We start from the raw sequence: 17,402 nt of genomic DNA on the forward strand, positions 1-17,402 counted from the left end.
CGGTTTGAAGTGAAGTTTAGGTTTTTGGTTTCCCCACTCTCTATTCTGCTCACTGCTGAAGTAAACAGCCAGGTCTCACTACCTGTTGGTCCTGCTCTCTTATTTTCTCTTCCTTTTGGAAAAGGTTACATTGGCAGTAAGACACCAGTTAAGGAAGAAAGAATTAACTGTAATCCAAAAGCTGTATTCTGATTTAAAAAGGGATCATGGGAGTCTTTGACTCTGTACTGATGGTGCACCACCTCATGCATTGCTTCTGCAGCATCTTCCAGAAGGAGAATCTGTTTGCTCCTTGCTGCATGGCTTTAGTCCCGCTGCTGATGAGCAGGCCTGTGCACATTACCACAACTGATTTTCCTAGTATTTCTAAGTCCGTGTAGCTGGTTTCAGATGACCAAAAGCTAGTTCGTATGTAGCAATCACTATTTGCATACACCAAGTAAAACTCCCCCTTGTGTCTGATCCTCAGCTGGTATCCTCTGGAGGAGGAGTCCAGCATCACTGAGATTCATGTTAAATGAATGGCTTGTCTTTGGTACCTGTTCAATGACTCTGATTTCCAAAGGAAACAAAAAAATACATATGTATATAGATAGATTTTAAAATGTCTTCATTGAAGTCTGTGACGCTTAACTATTAATATATAGTGGATCACAGGATCAGGGCTGACATCCTGTGTTGTTACAGCATAGCTGTTTTTTGATTCTGTGTTCTCAGAGGTGCTTCATGTGTGCTCTGGGAAGATAAAGTTTTCACGTTACATGTCTCGTTACAGAAGAGATCTATTACTGATATTTTTCCAGATTCTGCTTTTGTTGCATGTGAATTTTGTAATGGTGACCAGTGCTTTCTAGTATGTGATGGTGTGCAAACAAAACAGAAAATCACATTTCTAGTCCCAGAGTGCTCACCGTCACATTCTTTCACATAAGTAAATATTGTCTTGTTTATATTATTTAGGAATACACTGTCGGATGACAGGTTTTAGCTGTCAAGCTCAACTCTTACTGTTTGCTCTTTCTCTCCCTGCCTCCCCTCCACCCTTTTTTTTTTTTTTTTTTTTTTTACCCAAAACACCTTTGTTATCTAGCAAGAAGTTGAGAAGTTTACAGACCTAGAGAAACTCTACCTCTACCTTCAGCTGCCTTCGGGTCCCAACAATGGAGACAAAAGGTATGTGTGTGAGTGTGTAAAGATGAGCAGCTAGTACTTAAAACTTACTTTACTTCCTGTGGCACTTACCTGCTGAGGAACCATTCACGTGTCATGTTTGGTAGCAGAAGCAGCCTTTATTAAACATTAAGGACTCTTCTTTTCCTGAAGATTTTTTTTTTAAACTTTTGAATCTTTAGTGCGTGAATAGCTTGTAAATATAAACCTCCTAAAATGCAAGAGTCATCAGAGAAAGTGTTTTGCAGCCTAAGTGTGATCATTCCTTCGCTTTTTGTGTAGGAAGTGATAATATAGCAACACAAATGTGATGGTGGGGGAAAGAAGGAACTACTGGTATTTCTGGTAACATCTGTTTGACTAAAGGAAGGTCTAGAAAACCAGCCTGCAGATCACAACATCACAAAATTAGTATATGTTCCCAAGTAGGATGGTTACAGGCAGACAGGTGCCTACAGGAAGCACTCTGAGCATCTGCTGGGAAAGTTGGGTGTTTCCAAAGGGCAGCTGGCAAACCGAGTGGGCAAAAGCTTACAGGTGATCAGTAAGGAACAATAAATTTAAGAGGGGAAGTAGGTGAACTCTCACCCATCACTGTCTACTCATAGCTGTATATCAGTCAAGAACTGGAGTGTGGAGTCGGTTTGTTAAATTGTAGATGAAAGAGGGAGATAACTGCTGCCCACGCCTCAAGAAATAGCTAAATGTGTGAGGTACTGGCCCTTGTTTCTGGTGGCTCTCCACCTGCATAGGCAGACAATTATTAAGTCTTGTAACTGAGGAGGAGCTGTGGAGCAAAGTCTTCATCGGCACTGTTTCTTCTTTCACTAGCGATCAGATCTCCATGTCATCCAGCCGTGCCCAGCAGATGCACGCCTTCTCGTGGATACGGAACACCTTGGAAGAGCACCCTGAGACATCCCTTCCCAAGCAGGAGGTTTATGATGAATACAAGTGAGTGCTCCCAAGTGGATCCATACATATGGCTTTAGTGAGCGTAGATAGTTCTGTGACACTGGCTTTACAGGTACTCCACTGTTGTACATGTACAAGTGCCTATAGCAGAACAAGGCCTTATGTACTAATGTACCTGAGAACGTACTAGCTACAGTGAGGCAAACTGTATTCGTTATTTCTGCCACTGAAGATAAGATGTGTGATGTTTAAATGGTGCATTACATATGCTGAAGGAAAGGTACAAGTATTTCTTAACAAGTAAATATCTGTATGAATATTGGTTTTGTTTTGTGAACAGAGCAGCACAGGTAAAAAGCACCAGTTACTATCTTACAGTACGTTTTGGTCTGCTTGTATATACATATGTATATGACTGCCTTAACAAGGATGAGGGGTTGAATTGTTCCTCCTGGAAATGCAGCTATTTTGCACATAAGATCTAGCCCATCACACCTTTCTTTCCAGAATAATGCATAAATATTGGACCTTCCTGCAGGAAACCTGATTTCTACAGAGGCGCAATATATCTGAATATGTATAAAACCAGTAACCAAGGCCACTATGAGTCTGTGTTGTCATGTCTCAAAGCTACCATGTAACAAGAAAGCAATTAGAAGCAAGGGAGAGGGAGCTGTCTGACGGAAGTTGGATTTGAATTCATTTACAAAACATTCCCCAGGGGAGAGGGGGGGGAATCATCCTCAGCCCAGTTGCCTTGCCTGAAGATGAATAACAGATTCATGATCTAGTATGAGTATTTCCATAATCTGAACGATTACAGTAATTTGCAGCGAGCTGAGTCCTTTCACCTCCTAAGTGCCTACAGGATTCAGCCCTTAGTAATTGTTACTGCAGGGTTGTCTTCTGCGAATACCTCCTTTTAATTAACTCTGGTCAAGTTTTTTACTCTGAACTGAAACACGATGGCATTTGCTTGCCTGGGGTTGATAAACATGCACACACCTATTTCTGAAATCTCGCCATCGACTGGAGTGGTGACGCAGCCTGGAAATATAGCCAATGGCACAGACGTGCTGGGGTGTCCAATCCCTGAGCAGCAGCCACTTGCGCAGACACAGCAACAGCGGCAGCTGCTGTGCGGGAGAAAGATGGAAGTGTTATTCTTAAATATATTTCTTATTAAATAATTTATGGCCTGCTTCAGCAACAAATCTGCTTGGCTTCCATGCTGTGCCAAGCTGCAGATGCCCGGAAAAATCATCATCTACAGATTGTGGAGTGTGAAATTTGGATGGCTTTTGTATGTAGCTGCATCAAGTATTTGTGTATTGTATTTTTTTTTTCCTAACAAAATAAGGGTGGGAAGCAAATATTCAGGAAAATATCAAATGTTTGGAATCTGTTCTTCTTTGAAAGCATCTGTTCTGTTTTTAAAACATTCAGTTTCTTTGAATATTTTCATGAGTTGTTATTGCACACCAAAGGAAGAGTAGTCTTGGAGTAGGAGGTGGGGAACAGGCATATAAATAGATAAGAGTTAGTTTTGATTAGTCATTTTTCTTTACCTAAGGGTGTTAAGACCTCTCAAAGCTCACTTCTTCCGTATTAACAAGTTACCATTTCTCTCCTCTATGTGCAAAGACAGATGTTGCATGAGCTCACAGTGAGCAAGCTTACGCACTCTGCACGTATAAATCAAAGTTACAAGACTTCAGAAGAGTGCCGCATCATACCAGCATCTCAATTCCTGCTGTAAATTTAGTCAAAATAAATCTTGCAAAACTACTGGGCTTCTGCATCATCTTTTGTGTGGTGGTGTGTTTTTTTCCTATGAAGGGGGAAGGACAGAAGCATGCACTCCACACAAGTCCACCATTGGCAAGTGTTGATAGTGTTTCCAGCTCCTCCACATTTCAGTAACCTTTTCTCGCTGAGTTTATGCAACAGTGACTCTTCTTTCTGTTTTCTTACTCTTCTATTTAATTGTGAGTTCACGTCTCTAACTGGATAAAAGTGAATGGATTCATCTCCCTTTTGAAAGGGATAAAATAAATGAAAAATCCATCATAATATAACGCAGTAGCACTTGGAAAGTTGAGAGCTTGCAGCTGAATTTCAGAAAGGAGGTAGATGGGAGCTAGTTCACCTCTCTTGTTGGTGCTATGATGCCGCTTGCACTGACAGAATATGTTGGGCTGTAAGAAGCTGTGTTTCTGTTGGGCACACACGGTTCTTCTGCCAGCTTCCTCTGGGAGTTGTGGGGGAATACAGTCTGGAAAATATGGGAACTCATGAGAAGCTGCCTAACATGTTATCTAGCCTGCAGAGAATAGATGCTGCTTTCCATCAAACCCTTTCAATGTTTTCTTGTAAGTCAGTTTTACTTGGGTATCTTCTCCCTATTAGTAAACACCGTTCTGGAGGCTGTCAGGTATAGTTCTAGCTGAGTTCAGAGATTTAGGATTTTGAGTCATAAGTGCAGTCCTGCAGTACTTAGGCAGACAAAATCCCTATTTGCCCACAAAATTATTCGTTGAGCTTTCAGTAAACACTTGGGTCCTGTTATCTTGCTTCTGCTACAGTGATGCAAGGGAAGAAAGTAATTCATATTGAAGTTTGGTGCCCTGAAGATTCACTTGATATGCTTAATATAGATTAGGAGGTCTCTGAGTCAGCCTGTATCTCTTTCCTTTAGTCTGTAAATCATTAATCCTTGCTTTACTGGCTGCTGGGCCACTTGATGCCACCTGATGCATAGATTATGTGCACTAAGTGTTAAGGATGTTAACCAACAAGTTAGAAGAAGAATATTCAGAAGCTAGCATAGAAGAGGGCAGTAGGTGTAGGAATGCCATGTCTGTTAAATAAAAGACACAAGGTACATTCTAATCTTGTTTGATAGGACTTAACCAGTGTTTTTATATAAAACTCTCTGATAGGAACAGGATGGGACCTATTGTGTTGTCAAGTCCAGTCCTCTGGCATAAGCAACTACCTATATATTCCTTTTAAAAGCCAATCAAACTCCATCTAAAGCAGTTGTTTCCCACTTCTGCCGCTGCTCTTGGGAGTCTGACCTGCAATTTCATTTCTCTCATGGTTTTCAGACATCTGGTTTCCCTCCTACCTGATTTTTAGGACTCATTTCTGTGCCAGCATTGTTCATCAGCTTAATGAGAGCCAGCCTCTTCCCTAAGGTTCTTCGCTCTAACCCATTTTTAGAGATCAGTTGTTTTGCTGGATTGGATAAGCCAAGATCTTTGTGTTGTTTCATGCGATAGCTTTGTTATCATTTGCTATTCATAATGGTTTTTCTGCCCAGGAAGCTATGTAAGCTGGGCTGCATAGCCTGACTGTCTTCATTGGCTTTTTGGGATGATCTGTCTGAAAACTGAAATTACATGATGATAATAGCTCAGAAATTGCAAGCTTGCAGGAGTTGCCAGCATGGATACAAGGGGACCATGTAACTGTATGTTTTGCTGCTAGTAAGTAATTATCTTGAAACCGATGTGCTAGACTTGAGGAACTGATTATTTTTTTTAGCATTTTATTTATTTATTTTCTCCTAGAGAGGGAATAATTTTAACTTTAAAGTTGATTGGTTGGTAGGTCCCTAATCCTGTTGTTTTGCTGGGTTTTTTTTCGTTTGTTTTGCTGACATTGTTGAGTTTCAGTCAAAGATACTGTGGCAGAGAAATTCAGAGAGCCCTCCTTTGTGTGCTAATTGAGACTTAAAGTCCTGTAATGATCATCAGTAAGGGACAAAGACCCACCTTTTAGGAATTTTCAGAGTAAAGTTAAAATCCATTGGAGCCTGACAAGATGCAAGGGGAAAAAAAAAGGCGCACAGAGGTCTATCTATTACACATAAAGCAATGTCTGATTCCTAAGAGGGTGCAGCGAGGCAGAAGTATTCCTGTGTATTAACTTCAAAGGGACATACCTGGAATCCAGATCCTGTGACTGACATGCATTGAAATGAAATCTGTTGGTATATAAATTGGATAAAAACCTTCTTGATGTCCCATACAGAAGCTAGACCAATGGCTGACTGTATACCAGGTTGTAGGCAACATCTCCTGGTTTGGACAGAGTGGCCCGGTAGCTGGGGGAAGCGGGTACACACAAGCTCTGCAGGGAAATGTCAGAACCAAATAGCATAAAACTTGCTGTTTATCATCGTCAAAATCATTACATTCGTGGTGGTACTTTCCAAGTGGAGGATACCTGCATACAGCCAAGGTAAAAGCAGCAGATACTTGCTCTGTAGTAACTAGTATTTTTACAGAGAAAGTAAGCGCAATGGAAGTATCTCAAGAAATATATACTGCTTTCTATAGAGCTACAGTTTTCAGAGAAGACATTTTGACTGGCCTGCGTGGATACAATTGCCATTGCTAATTGTTACTGTTTTTACTAGGTGATGCTGGAATGAAACACCTGTTTCAGGAGTGCTGCTTTTTCTTTCTTTCTGTCTTCCTTTATGAGCAGAGATTTGTTTGCATGTATGTACCTGATTAGAGAAGCAGGCAACGTGGTGTATAAAGTTACTGTTTTTCTGCTCTCCTGCTGATGCCCACACAGGACTGTGTACAGTCACCTCTTCTTTTCAGACACAGGTTGTTTTTGTGTACTGCTGGTAGGACTTCTCATGGGAAAGGAGGTCATTGCTATCTGGTGCTGACCTTGTGACTGTAGGAAATCTGAATGAGAATGCTTTAATGGTATGTTTTGGGCCTTAGCCCATTAACATCTCTGAAATACCACAACACTCTTGAACAAAAGGCAACATGGCATTCATGTCTTTTGTGTAGCCTTAAGCACTTACTGTGTAGGTAAACCTTCCAGAGCAGTTCCCGGTTTTCTCCTCTGCTTTCACATGTTTGTGATTTTCCAGAACATTCACGCTTTGCAGCAAAATCAAAGATGCTTGTTCTCTGCCTCAAGAAGATATTTTTTAAATATCTCAGATGTTGAAACATCTGAATAGATGTTGAAACAAAATTCTTTCTGCTGTTTTTGAGAACTGAAGACAGATTACAGTGCCCATTTTACTAGAATAAGTAAACTTAGCAAAATATTATTCCCCTATATCATCAGGTTGTATACTCAGTTGCATGAAGATCTACATTTGCAGGGGCAGTTGAAATCTCTGTTAATTTAGGACTGTTAATAAGGATGTTTATAATTAAGCAGCTCTCGTAGTTCAGTAGTGGTACAGGGGTAAGAGGACTAGGTCCTCAGTATGTGCTTATGATACACGTATAAAGGTGAAGCTGGTTCCCTGGGAAGGTATGTTTTATTAAATTCAGTTCTGCTAAGCTCTATTAAATTGAGGTTGTGTAGGTGGAATCTTTCTCTGGACACTGACAAATCTCTTACCTACTGCTTTTCAAATATTCCTGCGGGACTTCAGGCCTTGCCACACTCAGGCTATACTTCTGGCTAGAACAATGTCTCTGTTTTTATTATGTCCTAAAATAAGTGAATTGAAACATAGGCTTCAAACTAAGTTGAGGAGTAAATCTTAATTCTGCTCTAGATAATACCACTACTTGTTATGTCTTCACATGACTTGCCTTTGAACTCAGTGGAGAACAAGGCAAAAACTATGATATTAATAGCTCTGTTTATACATTTTTAATGCATTCAATTCGTTGTGGATAGCTTCATTAATGTTAAATGTGGTTCTAAATATGGATGGGTATAAGTGTTTTCTTTTGAAAACCTTTGATGGAGTCTAGCATGCAGGCTGGCCTCTTGTATTAACTTTGGTTCTGTTCACGCTTTCTTTCTCTTTGTTTCAGGAGCTATTGTGACAATCTTGGCTACCACCCATTAAGTGCTGCTGACTTTGGAAAGATCATGAAAAATGTCTTTCCAAATATGAAGGCCCGTCGTCTAGGCACAAGAGGCAAATCAAAATATCCTTTGCTAGAACACTTCTCAGTACATTCTTCTGCACTTGCCTGGAGAACATCTGTCACTATGGCTTAACTACCAGCTAAATGTAGAAGTAATGTTAAATTAAAAAATGCAGACACTTTCCCAACGTTCTTTAAAAATTACTAATTGCTGTAGTGTTAGGTTGCAAGATATAACTTTGGAAACAAGTACTTAAATTTAGGTTCTGACGCTTAGTTGTCACAGCAGCGAGGAATCAAAGAAGCTTTATCATTTAGTGCAAAGGGAGATATTGGAATAAAGGAACTTGCCTTATATACGTGCAGTAACTAATATTTTATTGGTAGTACAGCTCAGAATTATCAGAACATTTCTTGCTTTTGTATTATACTTGTGCACATCAGTAATTTAAAAGTTCTTTGAAAGCCAAAGGTCCTTCTTAAGCTGTGCTACAGATATTTCATAAAACTGCCTCTCCTCAACCGTTAGTATTGCTTGAAAGAGAAGAGGGAACTGGGAAGTCATCAAAAAAGCTGACTTCAGACTTGGAAGGCATAATCCGAGGTTTGTCCTGTCGTCAGAAGTGGGAGATGGCTTCCTTTTCTGCATGATGCAGACCTCCTGAGATAGGAAAGACAGTTCGGAGCAAGAGCTTCTAGGATGGGCAGCGCTGTCTCTCCCTCTTGACTGCAGAGTCTTGTTCCCCGTGTGCAAAGTTGGAATCTGCTTCCTTCCCTCTTTCCCTGTGTTAGAGAAATAGCCCATCCCAGAGGGCGTGCAAAAACACTACCCCATTTAATTGTAACTTAATACAAACCTTAAAGTACTTAAAAAACTGATGATGTCATAGTGTAACTAGACATGATTGTTACAGGCAGAACTATACAGAGTTAGATCTTGGGACAGATTAGTTTAACAATTAATAGGCAGCCACTGTGAAGAATTAGGGGCAAATGCTGTGCAAAAGAGTCTGTTCATACCACTGGTGATTCTGCTGCTTCAGTGTAGGGGCAAGAAGCTCTGCTAGGAAAGAAATGCAATAATCAAGTCTAAAGGCTTCAAGGATGTGAATTTTTCTCAGGCTTTTTTTCTCAGGCTTTTCTGAGACTGAGCTGTGGTTTGTCTAGCCTTTAGCATGCTGAGGTGTTCTATTTAAAAAAAAAAAAATCAACCCCAAAAACCCCAGTGATTTTCAAAGTAAGTAGTTTTTTCATCAGCAAGAATTTTGTCTTTTCCAAGTTGAGAATTACACCTTCCCTTGAGAATCCTTAGAAACCACCGTGAAGTAATGTAATACTGCTGCCTGCTGCATCCCCTAGGGTCAGCTCTTGCTCCATTCTGACGTGCTGGGTAGGCTAAGCCACTGCAGTTAGCAAAGGAGGGAGAGCATTAAAAGGCCAAAAGGCATGAAGGTGCTTGTAGGCTCTAATTAAAAACCACTGAAAAGAACTATCAGTAATGATATGAACTCACTGTAATACTGGCCTTTGCCAAGGTCTCACCTGAAGCATGCACTAACAGAGAGAATTAAATGCTAGCGTGCAGCCCAGAATTGTTTGTCGTCCATAGAGACAAAAACCTTCCATGTAGTAGTAAATGGAGAAGTTATGTGTCAATTAAATTGTTTCATAAAATACAGTGTTGGATTACCTAGCAGTGGAGTCCAAAACTTGGTAGTGATGTTCTGGATAGAGCTAGAGAAGTTTCAATGAAGAAATCATATGATGTAATTGTCACTTGACCCAGGGGATCTCTTTCAGTTCTGTTTCCTAAGTTTCTAATTCAGAATGATTAAAATGTGACCTTATCTCACACTTACCTTAATACCTAGCTTCCTACATTTATTTTACTGTAATTATGCTCCATCTAGGTTAATGCAAGCAAATGCGAACTCCATGGTCTAGGAAAGAGAAACAGAGACACATTTACAGAATGTGAAATATTAGTGATCCTGAAAAGGATTTGTGTGTCACAGAAAAGAGACACTGTATGTGAATTCCCAGAGTAATGCTGTGGTGAGCAAAAAAGCCTGATTTGATTATTAGACCTATAAACAAGTGAGTAAAAGTAATGGAGGGAGTATATTTTCATGTACTGATTTGATGATATCAATGTAAGAACAAATCTGGGTATTTGTGTCCATATTTTTACAGAAGAAGAATTATCATGGGTGGGGAGAGAGCCACAAAAATTGTGTGCAATCTTAGGAAGAAATGTCCTCATCAGTCACTTTATCTTGTCATGGGGAACTTCCTCAGTGTGTGGAAGTCCCTTAGGAGACGGAAATGTCAGGAAATTTAGCAAAAAGAGGCAAAAAAGAAGAACTCATAATAAAGTAAAACCAAAATTTGGGAACACATTTTTTAATAGTGATTAACTTTTGAAAATGCATTCTCCATCGCGTTTTAGGCCTGGTTTAGGAAGGGAGTTTAGTCCAAAGATATGTTAATGATTTAAATATGGAGTAGCTAATTGAAACTACTTGGCATGGTTTAGTGGTGGTTCTAAGTCATCAAATGAAATTCATCACGCTCGGCATCACTTGCTCCTCTGCGCAGATGGAGAAGCCCAATGACCTGCCCAAGAACACAGCCATTTAAAGGCTTTTGATTCTGGCTGGCTATGAGACTATGTTAATGACCGTAATTCTTAGATCTGTTGTTGAGTTTGCTTATAAAGGGGTATCAGAGTAATTACTGCCCTTCCCTCCTATCCCCCAACTAACAAGCAGAGATGATTTAGACCTTAATTCTTGTTCACATATTGCTACAGTGGACTGAGGAAGAAGGCTTTTGTGCATATGCCAACACTGCCCAACCTTGACTTTCATAAAACTGGAGATGGGGTATGATATACATACTTGTTTATTTATATATATTTCTGCAAATTAACATTTATTATGTTGTTTTTCTGTCTGGAGTTTTCAAAACAAAGTGAAGAGCTGTGTAGTTTTTAAGATTTTTCTTTACAGTACTTATATTCTGAATCATTGTTTGATGTTTTTCTGTAAAGCTCAGAACGAATTGCAGTGCTATTAAAAAAACTAATTTAGGAGGTGAAGCAGACTTTCACAGTGTTGCCACCCACAAGTTATATCTTTTTAACTCTGATTCTGTTTTAGTTTTACTGTATATTTAAAAAAAAAAAAAAAAGTCAGTGCTAGGGAAGAGGAACCCCAATGAAAGAAGCAGTTCCTGCATAACAGTGGCTGCTGAGTTGACAAGACTCCGGATGCAGGGAGCATCAATTGTTGGTGGTCCAGATATTAGGATTCTCTCTGCGATTTTCCTCCAGAAATGTCGGCTCCATATAATGCCTTTGGAAACAACCAGTAGATTAATGTTAAGACATTCCATTTTGAATGATATTGATGTTATCTCATTCTCCCAATTTAATGAAAAACTGTGAACATACTTATTCAACTTTTTGTGTGTTTCTGATCATCATTTACTCTCTATTTTTGTTTTCGTGCCTTAATGACCCTTAATAATTAAAGTAACCTTTCCTCCTTTGTTTGTTTGTTTTAGTTGGATGGGGCAGAGCCGTCTGGGCAGCTGCAAAGTGCTGATGAGGAAGTTGTCTCTGCGGCCTGCCGGCTTGTTTGTGAATGGGCCCAGAAAGTGCTGAGCCAGCCTTTTGATACAGTCTTGGAATTGGCTCGTTTCCTTGTAAAAAGTCACTATATCGGTACCAAGTCAATGGCAGCTTTAACAGTAATGGCAGAGGCACCAGCAGGTAATGAGATAACTTAATGCTGAATGGATGAAATAGGGGATCTTTTTTCAAAGAGTAATAACATCTTGGTTTGAGGAAGCACTTCTCTTCAGGGCAAACTTTAAACACTGACTCTGAGTGTTGAGCATGCATTTACGTGATTTTAGTCCACATTGCTGCACATTACTTTTCTTGCTGGTAGTCTGGGTAAAGAGATCTGAAAATAAGTAGTGATCTCAGGTTTAGTTTGTGATTCTCCCATTCCTCCGATGAGGACCCTAGTCTTTTAAAGCACTTCAGGGCATGTGAGTAATTGTGCTGAATTTATGTACTTTGCTAGACCAGGAGTTTGGTGCTGGTACAGTGCTGGTTTGTAGACCAACTGCTGGTGTAGCTGTGTTTCTGTCTGATAACTTGCCCTAATTTGGAAACAATTGTGTGTCTTAATTTTCTCTCAAGAGCAGATTTTCTACAGGAATTTCTGATCTGTCAGGTGTAAATTTTCCTGAGATGTTTGATCAGTGTCAGGTAGTACAGGCATGTCAGCTGCTGTTGTTATTGATCACATTAGAAATAAGGGCTTGAGGGGCGTTGAGAGGGACAGGAGAGCCTTCTGCGGGGACAGTTGTGTGACTGAGATTCCAGCACTCCATTTCAAATCTTCGTTAAGGATCAAGGTAAAGAGAAGTGTTATTTTGTATTTTGCTATATCAGATGAATTCCTGTTCTATTCAGTCTGTGGGAAAGCTTACATTTGATGTGGTTGGTTGTACATCTACTTTTGTGTTGTTTCCCTCTTGATGCTCAAAATCGGTCGCTTTAATCATTTAAAGTGTTCTTTTGTGGCTGTGGATGAAGTAAGTTACAAAAATGAAGGATGGAGGAGGGAAGTGCAGCATGCCCTCCCGACTTCCCTCTGGCAAGTTCTGCTCAGGCCTGGCCTGTCAAGCAAAATGTGTTTGGATCACGGCAAATCTCTTGACTCAAGACAGGCAATTTCAGATGGAAACTGGTGGTCAGGGCTGTAGGTTGGGATGATCCCCTTCCAGATCATGTTCTTTCTCCTTCCAGCTGCCTTTGCTTTATTGCAACTTGGAACTGACAGGTGGCAGTGGCAGGTTTTTCTGCCTGTATGCTCCTTTTTTACCTGTCGTTGCTTGGCTTCATTGGTTCTGCTTGCCGTGCTGCTAGAAGGAACAGTATATGTATATATACAGCTCTTCAACTCATGTAGCTGCTCCCCCTTACTTCCTTCAAGAGAAGATGGATTCCTTCAAGGAAAAGGGAAGCCTCTGTGGCTTGGATAGTCATTTCAGGAGAGGTTTTTTCTAGAATGGCAAATAAAATATTCCCATTCCTTGTTATCGCAAGGAACTACAGTGTCTCTCTGCATTAACTGAGGAAAAAGCAAACTTTTACCCTCAAAGAAAAATCTTTTTTTTTTTTTTCCTCATAAATGTTACTTGTCTTCAGTATTCAGCCCACATAGGTGACTTGTTTTCCGGTAATTGCAATATATTGGGGCATTTCACTGCTCTGTGAATAAGGAATTGTGAAAGCGGAGACACGTTGCAGTGTTCAAGCTCTCATGGTACATGCAGACTGCTCCTGTGAGGCTGGGCTCCCAGACCACAGTTCCTAAGCATGTAGTGGGTATCTAAAACTAAATACTTGCCCTAAAATGGTGTCGATTTGATTTATAATTAAGAGTTATTTTTAAAACTGTGAAACCTGTGAAGTATGAATGAAACGGTGTTAAAGCATTTTTAGAGAGGCAGTTCAACAGTTAGTTGGTCACTGAGAGAGCATGCTAGTCCTCTTGACTGTTAATAAACAAAAGATCATAGATGTGATGTGATTTTTGTAAGGGAAATTGGTACCAGCTGCACAGATGAGACTAACTCCCTGTTCTCCCTGGAAGCACCACTTGCTTGTGATCAGCAAAGGCATTGTCTCTAGAAAAAATGGTCTCCCATTCTAATTTCCATAGGTTTTTTTTTTCACCTTTTCCTTCTTCTTTTTTTTCTTTTTTCCCTGGACGCTTCTCTTCTTGCTCTTCTTTCAGCATTATCCCTGATCACACGCAGGTTGTGATCCATTTTGATATTATATGCATTGTGTTTAATGCCTTAGCCATTAGAAAATATAATCTGCTCAGAGCTGCTCCTCTGTGACACAGACCCACAGCTTTCTGGAAAGATTTTTCATTTTTAAAGCTGCCTCATAACAAAACAACACCACAGTAGATGATGAATTTTAAAGGTTCATCTAAAACATATCCGCTGCCCTCTACTGTCAGTTAAATGAAATGCATTGGGTTTTAGATTTGGCTGACACAAAAGTTGCGATTTGGGATTACTAGAAACAAGATGCTAGTACATAGTATTTTAGCAGCTAATGCCCAGCTTGTCTAACAGATAGAGGTTTTGCCACAAACGTGGAAATAAACTGAAACATGGAATAGATTTGAGCATGAACTGGATGGGAGCACCTCATGGAGGAGGTGTTCCGAGAATGGTTGTGGAGATGCCTGCCATATATTCTGTGTGGTTAGATACAGAAGTGGCACTACAGCAGACAGGGTATGTGTGGTTGTAATTCATTCTTCTTCTTTTTATTCAGGAATAAAAGGGATCCCCCAGCCCTCAGCTTTTATACCTACTGCTGAAAGTAATTCCTTTCAACCGCAAGTGAAAACTCTGCCATCTCCTGTTGATGCCAAGCAGCAGCTGCAGCGTAAGATCCAGAAGAAGCAGCAAGAACAGAAACTGCAGTCTCCTTTGCCAGGAGAGTCTCCAGCAAAGAAAACAGAAGGCACTGCAACCAGTGGCGTGACCAGTATATCTAATGGAAGTCCTGCAATTCTGTCTCCTCCGCCTATTGGCATTGTTGTGGCAGCTGTCCCCAGCCCGATACCGGTAATGTTCTCCAGCAATTCTCTAGAGAAACCACCTTATGAAAGGGTTATAAATTGCCAGTAACTAAGCAGTGGTGTCAGTGGGATAGAAAAATGGTGTCTGTTCAAAGGCTTGGGTCCCTTGATGCTTTTCTGTCCCAATGACTCTGTTATACCACATGAGTTATGGGATCGATACAACAGCAGCAGAATTCTGATCACATAGCATAGGCCAAGTTCGTCTTTGAAGTCGTTGACAGTGGGATTTCAGCTACAATAATTAGGGTTATATGTGGGAATAATTGCCCTTGAGATGAAGTTTAACCAGACGAGAGAGCTGACACCGGTTGTGTGGGTCGCTGAGCCCCTAATATGGCATCTAAATTGCCTTTCATTGGCCAGGCACATTTAGTGACAGCAACAATTTTATTTTTGCATGAATGTCTGTAGCATGGAACATCTTTGTGTTTCAGCCATACAAAACTGGGGGGAGGGGAAGGTTATTTGTTTTTAAGATGTTAGCTGTGTTGTCGATTTCAATAGGTAACCCAATTTTTCTGCCTGATAGTGGGTTTGTATTTAACTCACTTCTGAAACCTTAACAATGAGCAGTGTTTTGAACACATCCTCTCCTCAACCTTTGTATGTCTGTCCTTTTTGTTCCATGTGGTGAAAGATTGTATGAGAATGACCCCTTCATTAGCAGAAGAGCAGACTAGCATGTAGACCAGTGCTTCATGCCTTAAATATTGAGGCTGCATATCTGTCTACCAAGCTTTAGGCCAACAAATAGAAATTGTCTTGTATATAGTTGAAGAGCTTGTTTTGTTTCAAATTGACATTCACGAGCTTTGGTGTTATTGAGCTGTGTTGTCCTTCACCTTTGAAATGCTTGGGGACGAGGTCGTCTGTGGGCGTTGGGGACTTTCTTGCTTCATTGCCACACCTTTTCTTTTTCTCTCTCTTCAGGTGCCAAGGACCAGGCAGTTGGTGACGTCTCCAAGTCCTATGGGAGCGTCTGATAGCAAGGTCCTGCCACTCAATGTTCAGGTGGTCACTCAGCACATGCAATCAGTCAAGCAGTCACCAAAGACTCCCCAGAATGTTCCTGCCAGCCCAGTTGGTGACCGCTCTGCCCGACATCGCTACCCACAGATCTTACCGAAGCCAGCAAATACCAGTGCTCTCACCATCCGCTCTCCCACGACGGTGCTCTTTACCAGTAGCCCAATCAAGACTGTTGTGCCAGCTCCACATGTGAATTCTTTAAATGTGGTAAAAATGACAGCAATATCTCTTGCCCCAGGCAGTAGTAGTGTGCCCGTCAAACAGACGCCTTCAGTTAGCAGTAGTGCAGGAGCAGTGGAAGAAGGGAGGACTGGTCCACAGATCAAGAATGCATCTGTTGTTTCACTTCAGTCTCCCGGAGCCAAGCCTAGCACTGTTGTAGCTGCGCCTGCAGTCAAGATCAAAATGGAACCAGAAGCAATGCTGGATGAGAACTCAGTACAAGGCCAAGAGAGCTCTGACGTGTCTAAATCCATAAAGGCAACCCCTGACCTGCCTCCTGCTCAACTAATTAATTTTGAGCTTGCAACCTCGAAGGTTTCAGCTGATGATGTCGTGGAGGCAAAACCAGTTAAGGGCTGTGATCAGGGAGCTGAAGAAGCAGGGATCAAATATAAAACACAATCTAATGAGATCACACCAGTTTCTTCAGCAGGCAATAATCAAAGCATTCTAAAGCTCTCAGTTGCCGCTCAAAACTTGTCCAGCACCAGCATCGGTTCACCTCCTACTGGTGAGTGTACGATTAAAGACAAAACATGCACTAAAAGTCCAAGAAAGCGACAACCTTCTACACTTCAGGATTCCCAGGTACCACCTGTAAAGAAACCACTGGTGGAGCAGCTTTCAGCTGGTAATGCTGTGGAAGGTCAAAAAGCAAACAGTGTTAAGAAGTCTCCAAAGGTTGGATCGTTAGCTAACAGTGACAATACAGCAACACTTGCTCAAGTTCCCAGCAAGGCACCTGTGAAGGTACCTGTACCTTCTGCAGCTGCAGCAAACTTAGCAACAGACCTTTCTTTGAGCACCAATTTAAATACCAGTGATTCTACTTTAGGACAGCAGCTTGCATCAGCATCATCTCCAGATATAAAAGTAAAATTGGAAGGAAACGTGTTTATCATAGAAAATGATTCAAAATTTGATGGCAGCTTTAACCCAAATACGTGGCACCATATCACCAAAACCTCCGACTTTGCATCTGTGAATTGTGAACAGCAGCAAGATATCAGTGTTACGACTATTGCAGGGCACTCTGGCTCTAGTGACTTACAGGAATCGGCATGGGAGCCAGTGCACTGCGAAGGGATACAGCAGGATGCATACAACCAGCAGTTACAGAGCCAGATCCAGGACTCCTCCTTGGGTCAAATACAAGCACAGTCTTCAAATCAGTTACCTCTGCAGTCTGAGCTGAAAGAGTTTGAACATACAGTCCCTCAGGCAAATGAAAACTTCTTTTCATTTGATGATGACCTTACCCAGGACAGCATCGTGGAGGAGCTGGTGCTCATGGAGGAGCAAATGTCCATGAATAATTCTCATCCTTACGGTGGTTGTCTAGGAATGGCACTTCAGAGTCAGACCGCAGCCCAAGGAGCTTCCGTGTCATCTCATCCAAGCAGTGTGCACTTTTACCATTCAATCCATAACAACAGCACTCCGATTCACACTCCCACCCCTACCCCCACCCCGACTCCTACCCCCCCCCCCCCTCCCACACCCCCCT

General features: G+C 41.2%; 1 protein-coding gene across 1 annotated transcript in view; it reads left to right on the top strand.

Annotated features, from left to right (window-relative positions):
* The first annotated feature begins 1,096 nt into the window (after positions 1 to 1,096).
* RFX7 (regulatory factor X7) overlaps positions 1,097 to 17,402 on the top strand; it is a 21,114-nt gene continuing 4,808 nt past the window's right edge. Inside the window, exons 1-7 of the mRNA XM_019470307.1 lie at positions 1,097 to 1,173; positions 2,002 to 2,124; positions 7,899 to 8,015; positions 10,756 to 10,840; positions 11,523 to 11,730; positions 14,332 to 14,627; positions 15,575 to 17,360. Coding sequence (XP_019325852.1) covers positions 2,015 to 2,124; positions 7,899 to 8,015; positions 10,756 to 10,840; positions 11,523 to 11,730; positions 14,332 to 14,627; positions 15,575 to 17,360 — 2,602 coding nt within the window. The 5' untranslated portion in view covers positions 1,097 to 1,173; positions 2,002 to 2,014. The remainder of the gene's footprint in view (positions 1,174 to 2,001; positions 2,125 to 7,898; positions 8,016 to 10,755; positions 10,841 to 11,522; positions 11,731 to 14,331; positions 14,628 to 15,574; positions 17,361 to 17,402) is intronic.

The sequence above is a fragment of the Aptenodytes forsteri genome, unplaced genomic scaffold, assembly GCF_000699145.1.
Source record: "Aptenodytes forsteri isolate BGI_AS27 unplaced genomic scaffold, ASM69914v1 Scaffold526, whole genome shotgun sequence".
NCBI classification, from domain to species: Eukaryota; Metazoa; Chordata; class Aves; order Sphenisciformes; family Spheniscidae; genus Aptenodytes; species Aptenodytes forsteri.